This window comes from Scomber japonicus, chromosome 7, assembly GCF_027409825.1.
Source record: "Scomber japonicus isolate fScoJap1 chromosome 7, fScoJap1.pri, whole genome shotgun sequence".
In the NCBI taxonomy this organism is placed as follows: Eukaryota; Metazoa; Chordata; class Actinopteri; order Scombriformes; family Scombridae; genus Scomber; species Scomber japonicus.
This window is the reverse complement of record NC_070584.1, coordinates 22,836,437-22,864,325: the sequence shown is the minus strand read 5'-3', so window position 1 is coordinate 22,864,325 and position 27,889 is coordinate 22,836,437. Positions and strand designations below refer to the sequence as shown.

At 39.8% G+C, this 27,889-nt stretch overlaps 1 protein-coding gene across 1 annotated transcript; it reads right to left on the bottom strand.

Moving 5' to 3' along the window:
• Window positions 1-790: 790 nt before the first annotated feature.
• Window positions 791-27,889, bottom strand: arid3a (AT rich interactive domain 3A (BRIGHT-like)). The gene is made up of 8 exons (XM_053322119.1): window positions 27,555-27,889; window positions 27,144-27,426; window positions 8,245-8,317; window positions 6,052-6,235; window positions 4,927-5,168; window positions 4,288-4,575; window positions 2,327-2,416; window positions 791-1,620 (listed from the first exon to the last, which is right to left on the bottom strand). The coding sequence occupies exons 1-8, from the start codon at window positions 27,887-27,889 to the stop codon at window positions 1,469-1,471; spliced, it is 1,647 nt and encodes a 548-aa protein (XP_053178094.1). The 3' UTR covers window positions 791-1,468.

Below are 27,889 nucleotides of genomic sequence, written 5' to 3'. Positions count from 1 at the left end.
CTCAAGGAGACCTGGTACTCGTCACAGCACAAGCTAAGAAGCACTTGGATCAGAAGAAGCACTACATCATGCAAAACACAAAGCTGAAACAAAAAATAAACGTCATTGATAATACAAAAAGCAACAACAAAACGTCAGATATGAGCTGAAATAACTGTCAGGAACAGTTTCTTTTTTTAAGCACAGATAGCATCACCTGATTGTCCTTGTGAGTGTCTCTGCAACAACAATTTAGTGGACACATGACTCCTGTGAGCAACAGGGACAATTGTGTGGATGCCGGTGAGACTCGAGTTGAAATGCAGCGAGAGGGGGGAAAAAAACCAAAGGAGGGTTTTGGTTTGTTTTCCCACCTGCACAACTGACCTTACTCTTACAACGGCCTTTCTGAACACTAAACCTGACAAACTTTCAAGACTGGCATAGATAGATATGTATTGAACTGGACTCATTTCAAGAAAAAAGGTGAAGATTTTGTATAAAAATGATTAAATTAGCGAGCTGTCTTAGGAAGAACCACAACAACTGCTTGAATTCAGCAGGGATGTCGGCTACGTAGCATTCTAGTTAATAAGCTACTATCTCGACTTGTAGCCGGCAGTAATGGACCAAATATATTAAAAAGTGAACTGAACTGCTCACAGATTCTTGAAATCCAGTTGTTTCAAAGCTGCGTTTTACTACAGAATCTGTGGCATTGATACGATGTGTATCTTAGTACACAACCGGTGCGTAGACCTTGACCAGACTCGTTCTTCCACATAGAGTCCCCAAATGGCTGCCATGTCAATAAGGTTATAAGGTTTTACACAAAATGAGGTCACAACGGTACATTGTTATATGCCCTGAAGAAACAACATATACCTTTAAAGCTTTTCTGATTAAAAATAGAGGATATTCATATCTTTTTTTTTTCATAGAATTCTAAATATATAGATTTTTTTCCTGCAGTGAGAGGATTGTTAAAGATTTAAATGATAAAACACAATAATGAGGAATAACAATAATGATAATAATGACAATGAAAAGGTAAAATAAAATTTAAAAAAAAATCTCTCCCCTAGAGGATAAAACATCGCTGTCAGTCAGTAGCTGTGTATGTGTGTGTAAACAGTGCATTACCCTTCCTAGTTATTACTTTCTCTTTTGTTCTCCGATAGTCTGTACATTTATGCAGAAATAAATAATTCACAGGATGTGCATACATATTTGTTTAGCATATACTGGCTCTAAGTTGGGATTTTTTTTAAAAATCATTTTGGCTGTGAAGAACAAAAGAGGTGAATTGGTGAGAGAAAACCTGAGATAGTGTACTTCAAGTGATTTGAGTTTCAGTTTGTGTCTTTGCGTACGGTTTACGGTTCTTCTCTTTTTGGCATAGATTCTGTAGAAAATGAGGTTGATTTTTGGCTTTACTTAGCGTGGTAATAAAAAAGAGGGAGTCGGGGGTGGGGGGACTGAGGGTTTGTTAAGACAATGGGTTGCTGGAGGTTGAGGTTGAGGTAGGTGTGTGCTGCTGCTGCTGCTGCTGTGGAGGAGCGACACGGCCGCTGGCGACCTTGTTGGAGACGGACGCACCAGAAGAGGCCAACCCTGCTGCTGCCTGAGCAAAAAGAACGCCTAGAAGGAAAAGGGTAAAAAAAAAAGATAAAAATGTAAGTAATAAAACAATGTAGAAATAGTTCAACATTCTAGGGAATACGTTTAATACTTTTCTTTATTTTCATATCCGTGTGTAGTATGGAGGTGGAGCCATGAGAAAGTTGGCTTAGCTTAGTTTAAAGACTGAACACAAAGTTAAAAATTAAAAAATATTAAGCACCTTTAAAGCTCAATGATTAACACACTGTACCTTGTCTGTTTAGTATGCACTCTCCAAGTTTTAAGGAGAGTTATGTGCTGTAAGTTTTTTTTTGATGATGGCACTTCTATCCATCTCTGGCCACGTGGTCAAAGAGACTCTCCCTACCTTTCCAAAGTCAGTATTGTGGAGCTATGTCTGACTGTACCTTTTTGAAAACAGCACCCTCATATTCACATCCTCTGTCACACTTATCAGTCACACTTATCACTTGTACGTTTGCACTACTACTGTCATTCTTCCTGTAAACTTACAAACCAATAGTGACTTCCAGGAGTTTGAACACATGGTCTACTCTCCAAATGACTTCACCCTGACTTTAAGTGTGGTAGTCCTCCTTCTGCCTTCTGATGACAGACTTTTACAAAGTCCAGCTGCTGTTTTCCAAAATATTGAACTATTCCTTTAAACATAAAATACTTATCAATCTAAGAAAGGCAGCGACTACATGATGGAAGAACTCACCTGTGTACACGACTCCATTGAGCTCCACTGACATGCTAATGCTGCTTGTGCCGTTGGTGGTGAGGTTCAGGGCCGAGTCCTGCCTGCCGTCTACGAGACAGACAAACCAGAGAGTTAAAGGTTTATTCACTCACACTAGACATGCTCACAAAAATATCCAAAATATCTTTGTATCACTAGTTAAGAGTGACCCCCCCCCCTTTGAATTTTGCCTCAACCATCTATAAACCAAATAATCAAAAACAAACTAAAAGGGGACATATTACTTTTCTGGTTTTTCGGTTATTTATATATTGTGATCATGTCAGATATCTACTTTAAATGTGTGGTCAAAGATCCAAAACTTGAACTGACTGTATGTAGAAATGCTTTTCCAAAAGTCAAAAGTCAGGGTTTCAACCTGCCCTGAATGCTTCATTTTTATCTTGCAGATGGGCTGACGTCAGCTCGTCATGCATGCTCGTAGACAGCCGTTCGTTTTGTAGCCTTTGTTGCTAAGGTTGTTGCTAAGGTTTGCATAGTCCACTCTCATATTTCTGCTTAAACATGCACAAATGTGTTTGAGAAGTTGACATTTCAGGTAAAGCACAAGAAAAAGTAGTGCAATCATTCTGCTTTAGTTTGTGGTTTGTTGACGTAGCCTCCGGAGCGGCCAGAAGTTGGCCATGACGCAGCTTCTGAAATCTAACAAATCAGAACAAGTGGGCTCATCAGGGGGTCTTAAAGAGACAGGAGCTAAAACGAACTGTTTCAGACAAAGGTTGTACTGAGGGGCTGCATAAAGGGTTAGTATAAGATAAATAAAGTGATTTTTAAAACTGTAAATTATGCAAAAGATAGACCCCAGATTTAAAATATAGACAAGGAAATGTGCATGCTATGTCCTTTTTAACTCAATCTCAAGTACACAAAAGTCTCAGCACAAGCAACTCTGTATGTGAACATTTGCAGAACAATCCAATTGAACATTTCTTTGAAGTCACCTGTATAATCATTACTGAGAAACAGTGTGTACTATCAGATAACTGAGTCAAACCCAGCTATAAGATCAAAGTACCCGCGAGCAGAAAGAGGGAATCCCCCAACCAGACAAACACATGAATGTACTGTGTATATAAGTATGTATGCATGCATGCTGCTTGCTAAACAGGTCAACATATATATATGAGTTCCTTCCTCACTGTTGGGTGTTGTGGCTTGTGGTAAGATAACAAGCCTGTTTTGAGTTACTAACTGCCATCAAGTGTGAGAATATGTGAAATCCAACTTGTAGACATTTTGGGGTACAGCAATGAAATGTTAGATGTGCATGACGCCCAAAAGAAATTCAGATGTAGAAATAGGGATATGCATTAATGCCTCAATTCAGCAAAGAGCACATAAACGGTGCTATGCTATGGATTTCTGGCTACATTTTCTGGCCTAATCCAGAGCGTAGCGGATCTCTGTGGAACAATACACTTTGTGCAGATAGATTTTGGAATTTCTCACAGCAGCATTGTGCAGCATCTCTTATAATCCATATACATGTATCCTTTAGGCGATGCCATTAATCACCAGGAGTTACATTTTTAACTTAAAAGCAGATCATTCTAACATATTGATGTCTGTTGAACCTAATGACCCCAATGCTATCAAATATAGATAGATGGACAAATATTAAGTTGCTTGAACCTAACAGAGATCAAATATAAATCCAAAGAGATTTCGCAGTTTAGTTTCTCCAGTAAAAGATGAAGCCTAACATCTAAGAGGAATTATGTGAAAGTAGTAGTTCAATCTTAGAAAGCTAAAATGACTCCTGCAACTCTGAGAAGCTGGTTCCTGATTTCATCATAAAGTTGATTAGATAGCGGAGGAATTTCTTCAACTCAGAGGGAGCATTCTCTCTTTGATCAGATATGAAAACATGAAATCTGGTTGTTTTGCTCTGCTCTTATAAGCGGAAGTGTGTTCAGTACCTTGATTATTGATGCGGATGTTCATAGGTATCTGGGCGGTCATTGCCAGCAGGTTGTGTTGCAGTGCTCTCTGCAGTAGTCGGTGGTGTTCCTCAGCTGGCAGTGCCATCTTCTTCTCTGGTGGTTCCCCGGCCTCCAGTTTGTCCCTCAGCTGCTCCAGAGCTGCTACCTGAGCTGCCATCGCCGCCTGGGCTGCTGCTGCCTGCACAGTAGCCACCGAGTGACCAGCCAACGCCCCCACTGGCAAGCGAGCTATACCGCCCCCCTGCAGTGGATGGCCTCCCTCCTCTTCTGGTCAGATGCCACAGAGCAGGAGGAAAAGGGGAAGTTGAGTCAAGCCCACTCAAGAGAATATGATGCGTTATCTATCTAGCACAGATATTATTAGGTTCCTCCCTGATCACAGTGACAAAAACTGCCACAAAAACCCTGACATTAGAAACATATAATGTTACTGCTGAGATGTTTTTTAGCCAACGTCTGACTTAGACAGTTGACAGTCAAGTGCAAGACAGATGTAGTAATATCAAAATTATACAAGAATGTTAAATAATAAAACAACTAAACGCAATATGCAAATTATTTATACCTCAAAATGACGTCAATTTCAAACACCTCCTCCTTCCATGTGAATCTTACCTTTCTTGATCTTCTGAATGGGCGTCAGCGAGGCCCCGTTGGTGCCCACCGTCATGCCCACATTGGGGATCTTGGGCGAGGAGAGCATGGTGGGCGTCCCATTGGGGGAGTATGTGAAGAGGGAGCTGCCGAAGCTCTGTCGTCGACCCTCCCTCCGATTACTGTCGATGGCTGCCTGGAGCTCGTTGGGGTTGCTCAGACCCCTCTTATCACATTCATACGGGTACAGGTACTTCATATATCTGATAGGGACACAGTGTATTTATGCTTAGTTAGCAGCTTCTTAAAGTAGTTGAGTGTATTTGAGACATTTACATTCAACCTACAAAACATAAAAACATGTAAAGCCTTAAAATGAACTTAAACTCAACCTAAAGGGCAAGTCGGACAATTTTAAACATCAAGATCAGTTTACGCATCATGTTTAAAAATCAGATAAAATGATGCAAGTGGTGCCATCGGGTTTATCCCTGCTCAGGCTTGGAAACGTTTCATTTTTAAGAGGAAACCTGCGTAAGAAATGTAAGGCAAGGAGTTTGACAGACATGAGCTTTTACTTGGTACAGAGGGCCTCACAAAAGATGTTAACGAGTTGCATTATGGGAAGAGTCGTATCCATTATTTTTTAGAGTTTGACCCATTCTCAAGACTACACATGCCTCTGTTACTTTTTTTCATTTATCTGACTCTCACAAATCACCCAACTTTATGAAAGCACTTCTAATTACTACATCATATACAGTAACAGCTCCAACTTATAGCAGGTGGACATTAATTACTTGAAAATGCAAGTCCCATTCCTGTAAGAGGAGATGTGTGGAGCAGTTATCAGGAGTGAGAACATGCTGCAATCTTACACAACTACGGGAAATGACTTCAAACACAAGGGGTTAATTGGTCAAACGAAAAGGTTGTTGAAATCTGATACCCAGCAGCTCCATATGCTTGAAAAGCTGAGCGGGACAAAATGATTATGGCTGACGGTTGTGGCCACCTAAAGTTACTTGAAACTTGAAAGGCAAGACAATGGTCAGCAAAACTGTCCAATTATCAAGCTAGATGCATGTTTAGCCTGTAAATGTGTGAATCCAGCGAATCAAAATGGAATAGAGTAATGTTACTGACTGTGTGCGGAGGGTGAAGGCTGCACTGGTGATTGAGGTAGGCAGGTTAAGTCCCTTGGTGATCTCCCTCCACAGCTTCTTGTTGATGACCTCCACCAGGCCGCCCTTCTCTGTCACCAGTCTATAGAGCATGTACAGATCCAGGACCTGCTTGGCCATGATGGGAATACGATTCACAGGAGTTCCTGCAATACAGATATACACAGAGGTAAAACGAGACAAAAAAAACAAAACAAAAAAACACTATCATGGCAGCAGGTTTTTGATATCTACAGCACGCAGCTTCCTCTACATAGACAACAGGAGAAAAGCTAGAATAAAAGCATATAATGTGAGTATTGCAATAACAACCATGAAAAATAACATTAAATATGCTGAAATCTCTGTTCAATAAATAAGGGGCAGTAAGTTGAGAGGGGTTACCCTACATTATCTATGTCCATATATCCTTTACATAATTAAGTCAAGTCAAGCTTTACTGTCAATGCATCAATGTCAATGGAATTTGCTTCTTCCAGAACAACATACATACATATATAGACAAGAGACAAGTGTGCTGATAAATACTGAATAAAAAATATAAAATAAACATGACAATAAATACAAAAATGTTCCCATTATACATAATAATGGGAAAAATGTTCACTTTAAGGTGCGTACTATTATATGCAAAATGCAAGATGTAAGCAAAGGTGTCATTTGGCTGCTGGATAGATTGTGAAATACTCGATTATAGCAAAAATCTTCTTGGACTGGATCTTACTGGGAATCTTTGAAGTTCGGAACATGTTTGGAAAGAGTAAACTTCACTCTTACATATTTAATGACCACCCTGTATATTTTACCCGAGTGACAAAACTATATTCACCCTCCAGCTGTCAAAGGTGGCTGCTGGAATCTCAAAATGTAAAGGTTTCTTAGTTTTATCAGACAAACACAATCTAGAGGAGGAAGGCTTGTTTTAAACATGTCTCACAAAGTGGACAAACTAGTAACTGTCTGCTTGACATTCCTAGGATCATAAAAGAGATAATGAATGAAAATGACTTTGGATGAGACGTGATCAACAGCTACAATTTTGTATTCATCTGTGAAAATATTTATTTTTTCATTATGTGAGATCAAAGCCTTCAGTACTCCCTTCAGGAAATTACATTAATTTAGACATTGACTGGTTCCAAACACAATCTTCAGGCTGACATTAAATATGATTATTATATTGAGTAGTGATGTCTCAGTCATCAACCTGCAGAGGGTGCTCTCAGATTCTCAGAGTGGACCCGGCAGACCCGCCCATCTGCTATAGCTCTGACACTGTAAACATCTAGTGCTGGTTTTTCAGTTGTGAGCACATGTCTGTTGTCTCTCGTGTCAGTTGTTGGCCCACCGATGTGCTTATATAAGACAAACCTGTCAAATTAAAGCAGCTGCCTGGTATTTAATGAACCGTTGAGCATTTCTGCTGCCAAAACATGAAAATACAACCTTGCACAATTTGTAATTGGACAGTAATGTCTGGATGAGGATAAATTATGCCTCAGTTCACAGTTCTGATGTTGTGTATGGCACCAGTATAATTATCCCACCGGGTGGCTGAGTCAGTGTTTGTGTGTGTGTGTGTGTATGTGTGTGTGTGTGTGTGTGTGTGTGTGTGTGTGTGTGTGTGTGCAATCCATTCTCAGGCATTGATACGATGTGTCCCTTCTAGTTATAGCCTGGGAACGACGAAAGGCTTGCACGACCATAAAGCAATCATATCTGAAATGAATAAAGACCCCACCCATCGGAGTGAAAGACGAGCAGCCAGCACTGTGTCGTATGTCAAGAGAAAGACGGGTGGGAGATTGTCCTCTCTATAGCCCCTATCTATTAAGCTACAAAGTCTCTAGGACATGATGTAGTGAGGAGATATAATACAAGATAAGAAACTGAATGGATAATATTCTTTCAAGAGTGACAACAAATGATGATGTTTTGATGCAATACTAAAATGCAGGAAATAAGTATGCATAAAATAGGCCATATATAAAAAAAACACATAAAAACTGTTAACTGTTAAAAACATTTGAACAGCAATTTTAATGTAGGATAAATTAAAGTTCGAAAACACACACCCACACACACACTCACACACACACACACACACACACACACACACACACACACACACACACAGAAGCACACACATACACACCTCTTTTCTGCATGAAGCTGAAGAGGTCATCCAGAAACTCTTTCCTCTTTGGGTCTCCATCCAGTTCATACAGCTGTAGAGAGAAAACAGGGAGTTTTACTATCACAAAAACAATCTGACCGATAGTACAAAAAATTCCCTCAATGTCACTGTTACTATGACAACCAACACCACAATGTGTGACAGCAAGAAGAGCGTAAATGCCAAAATAAAAATTGCCTTAAAGATCAGTCATGAGAAACCAATCAGCGGCCTTCTGATCATACAGAGAGATGACAGAGGAACAGACACATAAGGAAATGTTGTGGACCAGCCTGGCTTGATGAGAACCTCATGTGGGTCCAGCTGCTAGCGGGGCCCCGGGCTCCGGAAAGTTCAGTGAAAGTTAGCAGTAAAAGTGGGGCACCCACTCGGGGGAGTACAGTAAGGCCATTGAGCCTGTGGTTGTTTTTCCAGCCTGGTTTGCCAGAGCGACAGCGAAATATCATGTTGGAGGTCTTTCTATTTATGTGTCAACAAAACATGGCACACACTTAATGCTAACATTTGCTCTCTCATCAGAGAGTGAGTGGTGCACAGCTTCAGCACCTAACAGGATATGTCAGCACGGCTTACAGGTCTGTGCTTCAAGTATGAAGTGTTAAAGTCTTAACAATATCACACAGTATCTATGTGAGGTGAAGCAGTTTCATAATCTGTTATAGAAAAGGACATGTTGTGAAACAATGTACAATTGAGCCTCACCAAACAAAACCACAGAAAACAGAAGTAAAGCAGCATATTATTACTTCATCGGCATCATAATAGCCCACTGCTTGCAGGCCAGGCCACTGCTAACCCTCATGTTGCAAACATCACATCACAGGAAAACATTAACCTCAGCACAACTTACCATGATGCTCTGCAGCTGAAATAATTTGGGTAGCAACCAATGTTTATTTTCATTATCTATTAAACTACAGATTATTTTCTCCGTTCATTGTTTAGTCTTTGAGGCCACAGTGATGTCTTCAGTTTGTTTTGTGTGACTAACAACCAAATTGTCACATTTGAGAAGTTGCAACCAAAGAATATTTAGGCATTTTTGCTTAAAAAATATATTTAAAAAATCGCACCAGTGTATAAGACACAGTCTATTTTGGGGGGTGTCATGTTGGGGAAAACACTGTTATATTAAAGACTGATTTATTTGAATGCACCAGTAGCTATTCTTGTATAAACAGATATGTTTATACTCCAAAACTTTCAATTTACTTTTATTTAAAACACAATCAAAACACACATATTACACCTGAAACAGTGTGTTGGGTTAATGGTTAATGGTCCAGTAATGATTTGCTTAACTGAATTGGCCCTGTATATTAACTCAGACTGTGTTCAGGTTAGGCTATGACTTTCAATTGAACCTTTTAAAAGAACACAGTAAATGTATATATTTAACACAGTGTGTAGCTGTATGCTCACTTAGTCCAAAAAATCTTCATCAGAACTATCAGCAGTTCATAAGTGTGGACACTCACATCATTATGTTCAAAGTTATAGTTATTGTTATAATTATTGTTCTCAGTGTGGACAGCCTTTTACACACCTATGATCATATCCAGATCCAACCTCTCTGTATTTTACTGGTGAATAGGACACACCGGTGTATAAGAAGCACCCCACTTTTAAATTAAAATATATTGCGTCAAAGGTGCATCACGCACACTGTTTTTTACGGTAGTTGAGGGTTAGGGTTGCAGATTAATTTTCACTCGATTGATCATTGATCAATCAATGATTATTGATTGGTTTGACTGACATAAAATAATTTGTATCAACTATTCTGATGATCAATGTATCATTCATCAATAGAAGTCATCAATAAAACATTCTCTGGTTCTCAATTGTGAGGATGTACTGTTCTTTGTCTTATATGACAGTACATTTAATGTCTCTGGGGGCTGGACTGTCTGACAAAACTGGAAACTTGGGGTCACCCTGGACTACTGGAAACTGTGATGGTGGTTTTTCACTATTTACAAACATTATCTCAATTAAATGATAAATCAAGAAAAAAAATCAGCTGAATAATTAATAAGAATAACCATTAGTTACAAATGACCAACACTGAGAAAACAGCTTAGCATTCAACAAAGACAACAGGACTGTATTGTTTAAGGCTGCAATGAATGATTATTAATTAATCGTTGAGTCTATGAAATGTCACAAAAATTTAACCCAATGTAATGGATATAAATTACTCATTTTCTGTACTGAACAGTCAAAAATCTAAATAGATTGTGTTTATGATATAAAGCAGAGAAAAGTTGAAACCGGTGACGCTAAAACCAAAGAATATCTGACTTACTGGAAAAAGAAGTGAACAGATTTACATTGCAGTAAAACTAAAACTGGTCAGACCATTTGCATAGGGACTTATTTGCCAACTACTAAGAAACTCTGCCACCACATCCCCGAATTAAAAGCTTTTCCCCGCCTACAGATCCAGCAGAAGTCAAACTGCAGTCAGTTACTATAAGATTTAACCCGGCCAGAGAAAATGAAAATGAAAAGCTTGTCCAGCTGAAGTTGTGTATGATGGCGACAGTAGTGGCCTCTAACCACTAACAGACTGACCCTCATTGTGGCACTCAGCCCTCATTAGTGACGCCAAGTCGCCATAAGATCTTATTATCTAGTGGGTGGATGGGGGGGAAGTAGAGGGGTGGAGATTGTTGGACTGAAGAGGGTTAAAGTGGATGGGGTGGTGGGGGATGCCTACTAATGTACAGGCCTGCTGGAGGCAAAGGGGAGCTTTAATTACAGGATGCATGCATTTCGTGAAGTGCCGCACCATAAATCTTGGAAATTACCCCCCCCCCCCCCCCCCCACTCCCATCCCCCGATGTTGCTTTATTCACTCTCTATACCTCTCTCTCTCTCTCTCTCTCTCTCTGTCCTAATCACACAAACAAATATTTCCCTAGTGACGTGGTGGATGTGCTGTCACATAGAAACAAGACAGTTTAGATCCTCGTTGCTCCAGATGTAGTAATAAGGCTGCATACTAGAGAGCATAAATTAATTTCAGTACTAAAGTGATTAAAACCAACAGAGCCTCAGACAGAAACAAAATGTTGTTCTTTTACTTTTCTCATATGACACAAACAGAGCAGAGTGAACAACACTACATGAAATCAAATATTAAAGCTGAGATTTTCATGTGATTCACAGCGATTTATAGATTTGTGTTTGTAGTGTTATGGTGCTGAAAGACGACGTGTTGATTAGCTTTGCTGTTTCCCTGCCAACTGAAGGGGCTGGCAGCCTTTACTTGCGGTAAAGCTTTTACTCATGCGTATCCAGTTTCAGGTCTCATATAGTATTGACAGTTAACATAGACACAGCAGGCTGCTTTGTAACAGTGAACATGTTCTGCCTGCTCTCATGTTTGTGACTCCAATTCACTTTTTGACATCAGATTTTATCATGTGAAAGTTTGCCTGCTGGAGCTGACAGTATATAAATGACGGTATTAAGACCGCAGTGGTCACATGTTCAGGTGTCACAACTCACGCTTGCATATCCAAGTGATGGTATTTGGGTGTGAAACATGGATGACAGTTCGCCCAGGTTTTCTTTGTAACTGATATATTCAAAGGAATACTGTATTTAAAGTCACAGCCTATGATTACATGACATGAGGTTTTTTTTGCCACTGTTGCTCATGTGGGAATGTTAGGCCTCTCTCGGTTTAGAACCTGCTCTATGTGTAAAGTGCCTTGAGATAACTCTGTTGTGATTTGGCGCTATACAAATAAAGATTGACCTTAACCTGAATAAGGACTCAAAATAAACCAATTAATTCAATTTACATCAAACTCCTGAAGAGGATTTAGATCCCATTTATGCCTTAATCAAACCATAATCAGAGGTCTCACTGCAATTTGCAGCTCTCAGCAGGAAGCATAGGGCAATCAAACTGCTAAATGACGCATGCGCTGCCATCTAAATTTAGACACATCTACAGCTGCAAAAAGAACAGCTTGAGACAGTGTTTCTCACAAAATTGAGGTAAACCGTTTTAGCACTATGAGACAAAGGTGGGGTTTGAAGTTAAATACTTGAAGTAAACTGAAGCTGTAACAAGCTGTGGAGGCTAAACTGTGCTCTATAGTATGTGTTATACGAGCAGATTATGGGAGGGGTTTCAGACAAATATTGTCTTATTTTCAACAAAGTCGATAGTTGAATTACTGCAGTCCTTGTAAATTCATAATTTTTAAGCCTTTTAGTTGAACAGCTTGACAGTAAAAAATAGGGAAATAATGTAGAAAAAGTTGAAAAAATGAACCGAACAGGGTTTGTTCAGTGGCTTCAAATGTACATCGCTCTTCATATAATAAGTTCGCTTAAAAACACGTCAACCTGCTAATGGACCAGCTGCATTATGGAGAGCGAAAGCTGGAAACTATGAAACAGTTATGGGGTGGTTGGGGGGTGCGAGGGAAAAGGAAGGTTTACTTCCTGACTAACTACTACAAAGGTGACATCATCAGAGGTTGACCAAAAGCAGCCAATCAGGAGTCTTCCCAACCAGCAATACTGCTGTCGTCCCCTCCCCCATTCATCGTATCTGCTCTCGCTGTCTGTCTCTTATCTCTATTTTTCCCTCATTGTTCTTACATGTCTTTGTCTCTGCTGGCCTCGTTACTCTGTATCTATATCTTTCTGTCCATTTCTGTCTCATTATGTTTGTCTCTTTCTTCTCTCTTGTTCCATGTATATAATTAGTCTTATGTACATTATTACTTCCCTGCCACCCATCCACCCACCCACATACAGACTTTATCAGACTGAGGTGGGTGTGGTTGTTGCTGGCTTAGGTTTCCATGTCTATAGTATGTGCGTTTGGGCAGGGGCCCCTCCTGGATTAAAGCTCTGCTATACAGATAAACGACAAGAAACTAGATAAACGACTAGAAACTGGGCCAACTGGTAACGCTGGGAGCCAGTTCACATCCATTCAACAAATCCTTTGCAACACAAAAAAAAAGCCCATTAAAACTGCAAAGCTGACTTAGAGACTAAAACTTTCCAGATTGTTTAATAGGTTGCAGACATTTTAAAATTTCAAATGTAATTTAACCTTTTTCCAGCAGTTCAAAAAGCAGACAGTGGTAAAAAAAATAATCACAATCACAGACGACCCGGTGAAGGGTTACACACATCTTTTGGCGTGTCAAAGACAACATTTTGTTATAGTGACAAATGGTGACAGTGGAAAGTTAACCAAATGCTGGCTTGTTAGATGCTGGAGTGCCAACACTTCAGAATTCACAGCCACAGATGAACAAGTATTTAGTGTTTGAGTGATGTTTCCCACGGTGGCTGTGTATGTAGGTCAGCAACAGGCAGCCTGTCTGCGGATCAATTATAAACAGGCCTTCGCCACAGACAAAAAGTGGTTTTATACTGCAAATAATCAGTTACCAAAGCCTGTAGCTACAGCTTTGCAGCAACCGAAGCAGCGGTGGTGGTGATAGGTAATACTGTATGGGGACAGGGGTGTATATGTGTGTGTGTGTGTGGGTGTGTGTGTGTGTGTGTGTGTGTGGGGGGGGGGGGGTTCACTTCACTGTTAATGCAAATGACAATTAGCAAGCCAGTGGCACACAAGTGTCACATAGCACAAAACAGAGGCCTTGCAACTGAAAACCAAAACTGAGAGGAGACTGGGGGTATCATTATCATCAACATGCTCCCTTACACCTGCCAATCACCTCTATCACTGTGAGTTGACACACACACACACACACACACACACGCACACACAGTGTTCGAGAAATCAAAATTCAAATATCTCTGAAACTCTGGCTCATGGTTTTAGGGGTGGACAAATTTACATTAACATATTCTTTTCGATATTTAACCTGTGTTTTTTTAGTGAGATCTGGTTCCTGCAGAGGAAACATCTGATGCCTGAACAGTACTACTGCACATACATGTGAAACTGCATATAGTTTGGTGGGGGGGCCTTCCCTGCTGACATGTTTTCAAGCTGAATGTAAAGTTCCTCTTTATACAAACTGATAGAGCATTAAAGACGGTAAATCACCAATTTAAATATTTTAACCCTAAAACTTCAAAACAAAAAGAGGTGGAAACCCTCCCAGAATCACTCAGCACCATCTGATGTGGTTCTAGGAGGATTTCCACCTCTTTTTATGTGTTGTCCCTTATGTGAGGTAGCTGTCTTTTAAGCCTAACTATATCAAATTAACTCTGCTGAAATATAAGAAAAGAGACCTGAAAGTAACTTTAAACAAAATGTAAACAAACACACACACACACACACACACACACAAAAGTGGGGGAAGGGAAATTATAGCGAGCAGGGGAGAAGGGTTGTGTGTGTGTGTGTGTATGCGGGGGGGGGGGGGGGGTCTTGATACGCCCCATGAACACATGATCAGCCGTGTTCAAACAGTGCATTGTTTCTGACCAAAGCCCCTTTATGGGTGTCATTAATGTACCAAAACAAACACAACCACCAGTAGGACCTCGCCTCAATATTCCCACAAACAAATTAGTGTCCATAGCATGTACGTTACTTTAATCCCACAATGCAATGCACCGCCTTCGTTCCTATGGCGACACATGTTAATTAGTTATGCATTAAAGCAACACACAAACTGATTGATGATTCATTAATGTCAAACCCTCATTAAGAGCTCATTGTAAGAACACCGTGAATTTGTATGATGTTGTTTACGTAACATTTACATGCATTTTAAAGTCACAATCTAACAAGACAAACTAAACCTGAACCGGGAGGCACTTCAGTTTCTAGTGTGGTAAAATTACACATGACCAACAGCACAAAGGTCAGAGGAATACAATTAAATATATTTCTATTTAATGTCAAGCTATTCTGGACAAAAGTGTTTATAGAGAACAGAGATCCCCACTGGAGACCGTTTGAGGTCAAGGCTAAATTTAATCCTGGTTTCTGAAGACTGTTCATCAGCTTTGGGTTCTTGTAAATTTGGCCTCAGTGGAGACAAGGTTTCTTCTGTGTATAGAAGGAATTTCACTGAGTGGGCTTACAGGCAAGCTCGTAATTCAATTTTATTGCAATGACGGCTATTGAAGCTATTATGTGATTGCCTTCATCACAGTAAGGTCATGAACTGAGCGGGCAGTTTAGTTTACACAGTCAGCTTTCTGCTTAACTTCTTCACTATTTTAGGTACATAAACAAAACTAATATCATGACTCAATACACAGGATGGAGAAGCAGAAAGCTTTGTTCCTTTTCTGGAAGAACTTTTTAAATTGAGATTATATATATATATATATAGGGCATCAACTAATGCTTAATTTCATTATTGATTAATTTGCCGATAGTTTCCCAGGTTGATTGTTTTATCTATAAAATATCAGAAAATTGTTAAAAACAAAGAATATTCAGTTTACTATCATGTACACTAAAATAACCATCAAATATTCACATTTGATAAGCTGGAACAAGCATTGGCATTACTGCTTAAAAATACTAACTATTAATCTACTAATTGTCGCAGCTCTAGACTTACATTTACAAAACATACATATACTGAAGATAACCGGAGATAATACAGTCAGTAGTAACAAACAGTGAGTCAGCTGTGATTCATACTTGGTTTTTCCAGGGGAGAAACATTACAAAGTTCACATTCACTGTGTCTCAAGCAGAGATGGAAAAGTTGATTCATGTTTTTATATCATCCAGTGTTGACTAGTGCCCCAGCAAAACATCCCTGTGTTGTTTACGAGTGGTCCAAAATGCTGCTGTAAACTGTAGACTATGTATGTTTATGCTTAATTTCCTCTGTGAGGCACTTTTGACGTCTCTGCTCTCGAAAGGTGCTATATAAATACAAATACTTGCAAATACTTATAAGAAAAAGTCGTCCACGGAAGAAAAGTGTTTGTTTAAACCTAAATCTTAAAGCAACCTTTCTATATTTGGCTACAGGTGAGTCATTAAAATTAATTTTCAATGTACTTTCTGTTCTGCATGACTGCAAAATGATAAGAATCAGATTCTTACAATGACAAACCCGTGTTCTTGTTTTTCTTTCTCTTTGTTACTAGGATTACTTTATGCCACTGTTTGCACACCACATCTCAGAGATCACCTGTTAATCAAACAGTGTGAGCAGACCTGTGACGCTTGTGGACAGTAGCACTTGTAGGTGGTGCTCTTTTCTTTGTCTATTATTTGTCTATTCTTGTTAGACGCCATGGCGACTAACAAGCGTTAAGAACAAGAAATGCAAAAGATTTCTATCAGTCAAATGTTATTGATCAGTGCTTGAAACTGCAGAAAGGACACACGAACGAAAAACCTAAAAAGAAAATGGACCAGAATGCAATGCAGCAAACTGAATGCTGGTCATCTGTTTGTTAATAAAGATATTGTTCTTTGACCAAAGGCAGCTAATATTACACCAATCTTCTTGAGGCTGTCAAGAACCAGAAAAATCATCTGCCTGTTGAACACATCAATTAAAGTGAAAATAAGCTGCTGCCCTTGGTTGTGTCAGCCTGATATTAAATTGCTTCCTTGTGTATCTTAAATTCATCTGGAAAATAGCCTAATCCAGTCAGTTGACAGGGCTGACAGCAGCGTGACAGAAACCGCTCTGCAGTGTCTCCATAAATGACATCTATAATGAATCTATCTTTGTCTTCTGTCCCCTGTGCTCTGCCCTCTTCCCATCCCCCCTCTCAACAGCAATAATAGAGCTGTCTGATTGCAGATGTATTGAACAGTGTTTTATTGACATGTAGGATCAAACGCATCATAATCCTAACTAACCAGCTGACCTCGTAAATTCAAATCGACTGAGGATGAGGAGCCGAGCCAACAGCCAAAGACAAACAATGCTGCTGTGACCGACTGAATCAGATGTCGCTTTATCTGCGGCAGTCACACTTAAAGGAAGAAAAAGATAAGCAAGTTAGAAAATGACACTGAGAATGAACCACAGGCAATTTGAATTGTTAAATAAAACTGCATATTTTAGGGTGCCAACTGTGGCACACCACCAAGAAGCTGTCATTCATAAATCCCCTGCAGTCATCTTTTTTTCAAGGTGTGTGTTATGGCTTTGATTTAAGATTTTGCAAATCTAAAACAAATAAAATTCATGAAGAACAAACGTTATTTGACTGTGGTTTGTTAATAAAGCTTTTCAGTCTGGTTTCCACCCCAGCTGAAAAACATCAAGGTCTAAAACCCAGTAACAGTCAGAAGTTTGGACACACATTCTCTTTCCAGATACTGTGACATTCACTATCCTAAAATAAACCTCTGGAAATTCAATGATGTCCCAGAAATTGAATCGTCTTTGATGGCACGGTTTCTGTAAGGTGTGAGAGGTTTGCAAATAAGGGCTCTGAGTCTGTGTGGCTTTGCCAGAAGGATTTGAATGCTTGGCTTCTGTTGGATATAACTGGATATACACTATCCCCTGCTGACATGAGTAAAACCAGTTAATGAAGACAGGACGTGAAGCCAGAATGAACACTATCCCACATCAACATTTTATTTTCTTTATCCTTTATTTAGCCAGGAAAGTCCCATTGACATACAAGAGCTCTTCTTCTGGGAAGTCCTGGTCATAATGGTAGTATAAGGAGTGAAGGTTAGGGTCTTAAAAAAACAACAACATACACTCCATTACTGCTGCCATCAGCTGCCATGGCTCGTAGATTTGGATAAGAATCAGAAATAGCAGCGAGCTTTCCCAGGCCCTGGAGAACCTCATGTATGTAGTTGTGAGCAATCCGGTCTAACCACACTGCTAATGAGTAGTATCATGATGATAGATGCCAAAACAGGGCAGGGCCAAGCTTAACAGACCGAAGGAAGGGAAGTGGGTGTAGCAGCAATTTAAGATTATAAACCTAAGTGTTGAAAGAGAGCAACCAAATAACTGATACTCTCAGAATCACCAAAACATCAGATGCATATCTTTAGATCAGCCTTCTACTCAAAATGGCAGAAAAATTCTGACCCAGATAATCGTCTATTGAGCGCCTGTGTGAAAGCCGAAGGTATTTATTCAGCGCCAGTGCAGATGCCGTGATAATGTTTGCGCCTGAAAGCAGAGAGATGGAGACAGAGATAGAGAGGTAGCTGAAGGTTCAGAGATAGGTCTGTAACGGTTCATAAGAACAAAGAAGACAAAGACATGCAGGAGAATGCAAAAAAAAGAGTCCAAGTAACACCTAATTCAGCTTCTCACTATACTTGTTACCTGTATGTTTCAGAATTGGTTTTATAATTTGAATGATTACTTTTAAAGCATGTTAGGTTTGGCGCTTGATTATATCAATGATGTACAAACCCCTTATGAGCCTGAATGCAGCCTGAGATCCTCCTGAGCTAAAGGAGACTGAGCCTTTGGAGTCTAGGTCCTGCAACTCTGAAATGACCTGCTGGCTTTTAAATCTCTCTTTAAAATGCACCTTTTCACTGTGTGTTGGATTAAGTCAAACCTCACTTATCATTACTGTAACAATTCAACTTTCATGTGTCATTTATCTGTTTTTTTTATGCCTTTGTAAAACACTTATTTTTTGAAAAGTACTATATAAATAAAGTTATTATTATCATTGTTATTTAGTCTGTGCTAAAAAAAAGGCATTTGCTGCTTTGCTATGGAGAGAGGATGTTTGCACCATCAGTCAGAGTAATGAATGGGCAGGAAAATTAGTTTAATGGTTGACAATGGTGACCTTATAAACATATCTGGCCCACCATGTGGCTCACCAGAGACTGAGATGCTGTTGCCACGTGGCTGGGCCCGCCCCAATCAATAGGTGGGTGGGCTGCAGTTTGACCTCAAGCAGCTCCTCCTTGGTTTGCCTGTGGAGGTTGTCTATTGTCTGTGGAGCAGCAGTTTTTAGACTCTGATCTGGGACACACTGCAGCACAAAATCAAACCCCGGCAACTTAAAAGCCCCCTGTGGAGTTCACGAACGTATTGTGTGTTTCTATGAGGCCTAATTAATAAGTTGAATGTATTTTCCTCTTCATAATACATCTGCACAGCTGGAAGAATTTGAAATGGACATTATTTACATCCAACTATGCTTATTAGCAATCTTCCTCTTCTTTGTATCGCTACATTTTCTTGGCAGCCTTACTGTTGGTTGCTGAAATAGAACCAAACCAGACATACGACTACGTATCACATCGAGCACATAAATGTGTGTCCTTGTGCAAGATGATGAGATACAATCAATGGCATGCAGCCATAATTAATATCATCAGTTTCAAGTGACTTTATTTCAATGAAATGTCAAAAAATCTGCAGAGAAAAAGGTTTATGATCAGTTTATATTAGTGTGAACTACAGCCGAAGAATAAGTATTTGTATTGATAGTGTGACCAAATTCAGAGTTCCTGCCATGCCCACACAATTAAAGAAGGTCAGCTATTATATACAGGCAGGCAGGACAGCTTGAGTGTCATTACAGGGGTCAAATGTACCTCAAAGATCATGGATCAAAGCACTAATAGGTTTCTTTATCGGAAGAGAAGTGTGTCCTGCTCTGCATAATGTTTGGGTAATTGACCGCACAGCTTATTACAGCTATATATCCTAATACACCGTATATTTTTCCATTGCTTCCCTCTGCTTTTATTTCACAGCAGGACAAAGAATGTGCAGCTAAGTGTCTCTGTCTATGTTTGACCTATTTCTTAATTGATTCTTTCAAGACGGAGAGCTTTCAACACACATCACCTTTTCAGAGGCATCTGAAGGCAACAGCACACATGGGCTGCTTTTGTTCGAATGATCGCCTTTCACTGGCGTTATGAAAAGATGTCACTTAGGGTTTTGTTCATTGACAACTGCGACCCTTCAGTGCAGATGTATTTCTGTGCTCATATTGAGACACAAGGCTACAGAGTGCAGGATTCCTTATGCAGGGACAAAAAGGGAAAAAAAGAGAAAGATGAAGCAGCATGCACATGTTCTGATAAGAAAGGAAGAAGGGACAGATCAAAACTAACATTCACACATAATGGTGGAAAATGTTAACTTTCTAAATTTATATAATGCTCGTGGAAGTCAGGAAGTGTGTGGGAGTGACCACATAGTAATTGAGGAAATTGTCAAAATAAAATAAAATGACAAAAACACACAACAGCCAAAGTAAGAGACAGGATGAAACAGCTAGCCTCAGCCTTTATGCAATCTTTGTTTACATTCCTGCTCCAGCGCCCCCCTCCTCCTCCATATTGAGCGCCTGCCAATTTCCAGAATTCCCATGGCTGTACAGTTTCTGACATCAGCGCCATGCTGCACGCTAAGCGTCGGACACGATTCAAATGCTCTGCAGGGCTTCACAGTCAAAATGAGCATGTACTACACTTGGCACTGGTTCAAAGCTGAATGCCATCTCACTGACTTTTTTTTCCTGTTCCCTTAGTCACACCTACCCTTTCCCCTCTTGTGCTGCTCCTCCTCCACTCAACAGGAAGACTTTCATAGGTCTTCCCTTGCTGCTATGGCCTTTGTTTTTGGCCCTTTGTTTTTGTGACATGACCAGGGACCATTAACCCTGGTTTTATTATTGTTAAACACAGATTGCTGCACATAGAGGTTTCTGCAGGCAGGGTGTAATACATTTAATGAAAACTGCGTTGTACCGAATAATTCAACCCCTGCCGATTCAAGTTAAAACTGTTAAATCCAAATTGAATCCAAGAGAATGGGTTGAGGAAAATAAACTGATAGTAGTGTGTAAACCGTGCAAAGACACAGCTTCATATAGACTGATGTCAGTTATTCATTAAAAGTAAATAGGTCAGTGGATTTGGTTATCTAAGAAGGACATTTAACCTTAAGTGTGTTCAGGGAAAGGATAAAGAAACAGTTATGACGGACATTCAAACATTTAAAATAATTTACTCTGCTCAATTTTCCAACTTAACAAACAAACAGATCTCTTCATGCAACCCAAAGACAGATCAAAAGGCTTCAATGAAAACTGAAGTGGAATATAAACCCAACGAGCACTTATTAGACAGCTGTATCAGCAGAAACCTGGCGGGCAATCCCAATAAGTGTCGCTCCCAATTGGCTCTCATTCAAGCTACACTTCCTGTAGTCACTAACAGCCCCCTCCCCCTGCTCACAATGAGTGTGTGTGTGTGTGTGTGTGTGTGTGTGTGTGTGTGTGTGTGTGTGAGCAATTTAATGTTTAATGCCAACTCCCCTCCATTCTCCCTGATCATGGTGAGTGCCATGAATTTTTAAAGACATCCCTACTTTACTGTCCATCTGGGCTCCATCTGCCCAGCTGCTGGTGTTTAAAGCAGACAGAGACACAGAGGAGAGGAGACTTCAAAAGCTCTGCGTGGCCTCTGGACAATTTCTGGCCTGAGGAGGATATTGTTTATAAAGGGGGGCAGGGGAATCGGGCAGTTATATGGGATGTATACCACTGGATTGAAGAGAATACACAATAATGAAACAAGATAATATTTGTACATCCACAACCATTTTTTTAAGATAAACAGCTGCTCTGGAGGCAAAAAAACGTAGTTAAACCTTACTAGAGATTACTTATTGGCATTCATGGAGTACAGATTAGCTAATTAATGAGGCCTGCATGGTCAAATTAAGTAAAAATTCTAAAAAGTATAGGCTAGGCTAACAAGCTAACATACCTAATGCAGCTAACATAAAATGGCTGCATTTTTACTTAGTATCAACACAAAGGTATTCATTAAGGCCATTAACACTGTAATATTAATAAATTAGCTTTTTTTGTACAATTATTCAATATTAGTTATTTAACTATGTATTATGTGGTTAGTTTTCATTTCAACTAGAGGGTTCAATTTCTGACGGCTTCAAGGGTCAGTTTACCTTAATTATAAAAGAAAATCTTTCCTCTCTATGGTTTCTAGCCATGCAGATTTAAGTTCAGTATTAGGTCATCTAATGAAATTCTACTAATGAAATTGTGCCTCCAAAACTACAGTATTTGGTGAGATAACTTTTATAATTTGGGTAAACTCAACCTTTAATAAAATGCCTTTAAGGTTTGAGTATTGTACTTGGTTTAAGTGAAACAAGTTTTACACGGATCATTGGATCTTTCGAATTATTGGAGTCTACCTTCTTGACAGGAACACCATTTTTATGTCACAACTTATCAATAAACTACAGAGCTAACCTTAAGAAATAATGTTCTGTACCGTACAACAAATCATCTGGAAACTAGGAAATTCTTAAATAATATAAAATAAATCAAAGCATAATCAAGCTTTTACTGTAGTCCAGAGCTATCTAACTTAAATAATAGCTGGTGGAGTCCACAGATGCAGCTTCCAGCATTTAACTGGTGGCTGAAGGGAACAGATGCATGTTAGCCTATTGGCTGTACATTTAGGATGGCTCAATGCCATTAATGGTACCATTAATGTTAGAAGGAGTGCAAATATGTCCTGGAATGTAAAAATGCACAGTGCAAAGCAAAGTGTGATACTGATATATCAAGGGGCAGATGTGGAACCCGAGGTATGGTGGAGGGTTGCATCAGTATCACTGAAATAACTCAGTTGAAATGGCACCCCACCTGCGACGCAAATCAGTTTCAATTACAAAACAGTCCAACGATGCTGGCATAATTTGATACCTGATATAAATCCTTGTCCTTATTTCACCACAGCCAGATATGACACACCGATGGACAAAGTGGCTTGACTACTTTGATTAATTTACTCCAAATGACAGTGTAATCAGACATCTGAACAGACAGTGCCTCCTGGCTTGATTTAGTCTGACCTTTCAACTGAGAGTGTACAGAGAGAGGAAGGTGGCCGGATGATCCGCCAGGAATGCAGGTTGGCTCTTGGGTGATATATCTTGGCCACGTTCAGCCTGTGGCAAACTTCACCTAAATGTTGGATTAGTGCTCATACCTCCTCACATGGCAACTATGTGTGAAGATTTGATGTGACTTTTATTTGAGCCCATTTTATTGGACTTATTTTACTGGACACATTTCTTGGATTTATTTTTTACTAATCTTTACATAGTGGCTTTACATTGGATTAGTTCTGGACCTATTCTAATCCTGTTACCAGACTATATTCTTATTGCTGTATTTTGTCATTTTCCCAACAACAGCACCTATTGTTTCCCTTGCTTTTCCATTTTCTCCCTTCGTTTTTTTAACGTACATTTTTAACTCGTCTTCTTTAAAAAGTTGGGCTAAGTCAAAAACCATTGCTGCTGTGAGTCTGTAGTGCTGATTGACCTCGTACGTGATATCAGGCTACACAAATGACGCAACTTAAACGTAAGAGAGAAAAGGACAGTTTTCAGTTTGGAAGAACTCCAACTGCATTAGACTGATAGAGGCACACAAGGTTTCTGCTGAGGATCTGGGGTTCTCAGTGGCCACATTATCACCCTCCCTCAGGCACATTCCAGCAGCCTCCACCCACCTGCCCAAAATAAACTGTACAGCCTTAACCCTTTCCTCCCCACACCGTGTCCTCTCCACACTCAACCTAAACATTAACTCACTACTCATCAACTCACTGAGTAATGATCATCTTTTGCTTTTGGGCTCCGTGCTTCCAGAAATTATCCATTAAAATGTGCTCAAATCATTACCATGACAGATATTACTGTGAAATGTCAACATTTTACATTTATAGTCAAATAAATACAAGTTATTTGTATTCATTTTGCCTAAAATCACAGGATTTACAATCTGTATACAGATAACATCCTCTACTTTGACCCTCAGTTCAGATGGATGATAGTGTGATAGATCAACTGAAACTACAAGTAGATATATCAGAGGATGTTTACTGTTTATGTCAATGCAGAGACGTTGAGGATGTTTTCAGTTTCAATTGTTAAACACAGTGCATTTTGGGACAGAGCAGGAATGTCAGCACCACCGACAAAGACAGGATCAATCAAATATCCAGGAGAGATGGGAGGCTGGCTGGAGTGATGGCAGAAAAGAGAGTGGACTCTGTAAACTATGACTAGCTGTCTAAGATGTTCTGTAGCATCATAGAGGATAAAGGACATAGTGCATACTCTGTTTTACCTTAAAACCTTTACATTCATTTCTTACATTTTCAACTGTTTTGATATTTAAAAAACATATATTTTAATGCAATATATGTTTGTTGTTGTCTTTGACAGTATGGAGTGTCTTACTGAATACAATGGTACATTAAGACCACCCATCTTACATAATAAACTGTATTCTTGCTTTTTTATCCAAAAGCATACAGCAGTGCAACCAGAACTCTACAAGGACATACTGAGACTTTAATTTATATTTTTAGTTATATGTTTTCAACAGTTTTTATTATGGACTAGAGTTTAATCTGTGGTTTATTAATGGGTATTTATCTCTTGCATTTTGATTGATTCAGAGGGAAGCAGTGCAATTTCCATGTTTTTATGGATGAATAAATAGAACTTTTGAACCCTGAGAAAACTCTCCTAAAATCTGCTTAATGGTGAAAAAAAGACCTTTCATAACTTACTGATAAACCAAAGAGTAACTGGAAAGTTTGCACTTAAAATGCATTTAAAACATTTGTAGATTGTAGATTGAAAACTGCCACCTTTTCACACACTGAGAATAAAATCTGTGTACTCAGGAGGAGGGAAAATAAAAAATGACACACACACCAAATACAAATTATGTCTCAAATCACAGAGTATGATTTGCACAAGGTAAGAATTATCAGGGGACAGACTGTCTTCATCATCACAGGGGGGGGGGTCATTTCACTTCACGCACTGCAGACACAGCACATTCACACAAGATTATAATCACTGGGCATAGCTGCAATTATTACTGATCACTGTTATCATCCAAGGGCAAAATTAGTCCTGTGTGAATAATGTGCAAGATTCATTCCTGGACTCCTGACTTTATAAAACATCAGTATTGAGCAGACTGGGGGCCACATCTCCCTTACATACTGCATGTCTGTGTAACATTAAAATGGAGAAGCTTTTGATTAAAAGTGTGCAGTTTGGTCTTCCACCCTGCTCTGCCTCCATACTTGAAGGGATTCGATGTTTGGTAGGCGTGACATAGGTTTTTACCAACAATGGATTGGGTAACATTATCTTTCCAGTCAAGATACCGACTGTCATGATTACATAACTGCCAGTTACAGTAAATTCATGCATGCATGATCCACTGATGAGCCACATGACATTATAGAAATGCACTGTACGTCCTACCTGATGAATAAAAAAACAACAACTATGGAGTAATTGACTGGAGGCTTTACACAGGGAGGGGTGAACTGTTTAGAGAAACTGAGGATAGGTTTTTTGGGGAATTATAATCCATACGGACTCTGTAATTACAAGATATAGGCCTTAAATTACAGAATCTATGGTTAGGGTTAAAATAAAGCACATGTAAGCTGGGTGCAATGTGCTGGAGCTCCTTTGCATAAGATACCTTCAACATACTGAAAGCGTGAATACCGTTGTACCGATACCTTATTTCTAAAGGAGCTTCATAATGACTGCTCATGATAAAAGATAACCTGCTGCTCATAATGTCAAACATGTTTTGTCACAAGTGTGTTTGCATTTCAATAATGACTTCATTTATGTAACATAAAATACCTTTGTCTGAAATGGTGGCTCACTTTAATGGCAGTAAAACCGGTGTAGTTTTCACACAGAAACACAAACTGAAGCACACTCAAAGGGTTTCACTGATGAATGACTTCAATTAAGCATACTAAAAATACTCTTCAGTGTTCCCGCTTCACATTTGTAAAATACACAAACCAGTACTCTCTCTAAAATTGTATTATCTTAAAGGGTTAGGGTTAGGGTTAGGGCATGAGTGAACTAATAATTTCAATTATAATCAATAATTTGTTCTCCTATGGATTGTATATCATTACAGTAATTATCAAGTTTCCCCAAAACTAACGTTTTAATCTCATTTCATATTACACTGATGATGGGTGATAATCTAACTGGTAGAATTATTCACATACAGTATTTAATGTGGCAAATATGGCAAAAATGCAAATAAATTAAGTGTTAAACAACAAGTATTTGAGGTTTATATCAGTATCAGTAGTGAACAATAAGTCTCTCAGTCTCTTTTTATCAACAGCAGCCCTCCATCTAAACTTAGCTGTTGACAGACTTAAATCTCTTCACGTAAACAGGCTGTCTTATTCCACTGGGGCCTCCCTCATAATACCCAGCCCACTAGCATGTTTACGGTAAATGCTAGCATGGTAAAGCTGTTAACATGTACCCCAACCCCCCTCTCTCACTCCTCCCGCTGCCCTCAGCTTTTTCCTCAGCTTGCAGTCCTATTCATGACAGGAAACTACCTTTTTTAACTCTTAGGCCACAGTTTGTAAATGTCAAACCTCACTGGTCACTGCTCAGTGCTCCACCAGAAAAACTGATTGTTTCAGACCTTAAGTTTTAACCAAATACCCCGTAAGAGTTTCAGGTGGCAAAGACAAACATAAAACCCTCAGGTTAAAGTTTATCCACATTTGGTCAGTGGCCAGTGTTAAGCTCCCACCCTGCTTTTTGCAGAAAGTTGCACATGGTCTTAATGTGAGGGGTGCAAAGGCCCAATGTAGCTCCCTAAACACCAACCAACATTAGATTCATTTAATTCCTCAGTGTATTTACCAAAGCTGACTTAAGGACATTTAAGGCATCTACTGTAGCTGCAGCAAAATGAGAGCAATGAATTCAGTACCTGAGATTTTGACAAGACATTAATTTAAATCCTCACAGTATAATTAGTGCAACGGCAAATTCCCAAGCACAAAAACATTTCCACACAAATCAGATTCCTACCTGTCTGAACTGCTCCTCATAGGTCCATTCTCCATGGTCCTGTCCCCCCAGGTGGCTGTGTGTGGCATGGGGAGGCAGGATGGCAACGCGTGGCTCTTGGTCGACACTGGGACGAGCCTTCAGTAGTTGGGAGTGGGGGTGGAGCTGGCGGTGGGGTAGCAAGAGGATGCCTTTCCCAGGAACCACAGCATTGTGACCCGTCGGCAGACCTTCCTCCGCCAGGTCATCATCAAAGTCTTCTTCCATCTCGCCTTCAAAGTCCTCCTCGTCCCATTTCTGTTTGCTGTGGGTGTGTGAGTTAACAGAATGACATTGTTATAAAAGTATGCTCCAATGAAGGTGACCACTGACAAAACCACAGAAATTTTAAACAATATCATAATAATGTGTCCAAAGAGATTTGGTTCTTACATCTGCTCCTCCTCGTCTGACCCCATCATGTCCTTGTATTGCTCCTCTCCGTCCTCATTGTCATCATCTTCCTCCTCACCACCACTACTGCGCTCTGACATGGGGCTGTCCGACACTCTTTGCAACCCGGCCGCCGCCGCTCGCATGGCTGCCAGCGCTGCAATCTGGGCCTGCTCTGCCTCAGGGGCCGGGCTTCCCATCGGCTCATCCCCTCCTCCCTCACCTGTGCGGACATGAGTGAGTTGGGCAGCAGCTTGCTGCTGCAGCTGCTGCTCCATCAGCAGCTTGGCCCTCTGCTGCCTGTGCAGGTTCTCCATGACAGCCTGCAGCTTCAT

Excerpts from the sequence above, each read along its gene's own strand:
- arid3a (XM_053322119.1), bottom strand. The coding sequence starts at position 27,889 with ATGAAGCTGCAGGCTGTCATGGAGAACCTGCACAGGCAGCAGAGGGCC. Across the intron at positions 8,318-27,143 it reads ATGAGGAGCAGTTCAGACAG|CTGTATGAACTGGATGGAGA; the intron begins GTAGGAATCTGA and ends TTCTCTCTACAG. Across the intron at positions 1,621-2,326 it reads CAATGGAGTCGTGTACACAG|GCGTTCTTTTTGCTCAGGCA; the intron begins GTGAGTTCTTCC and ends TTTTCCTTCTAG.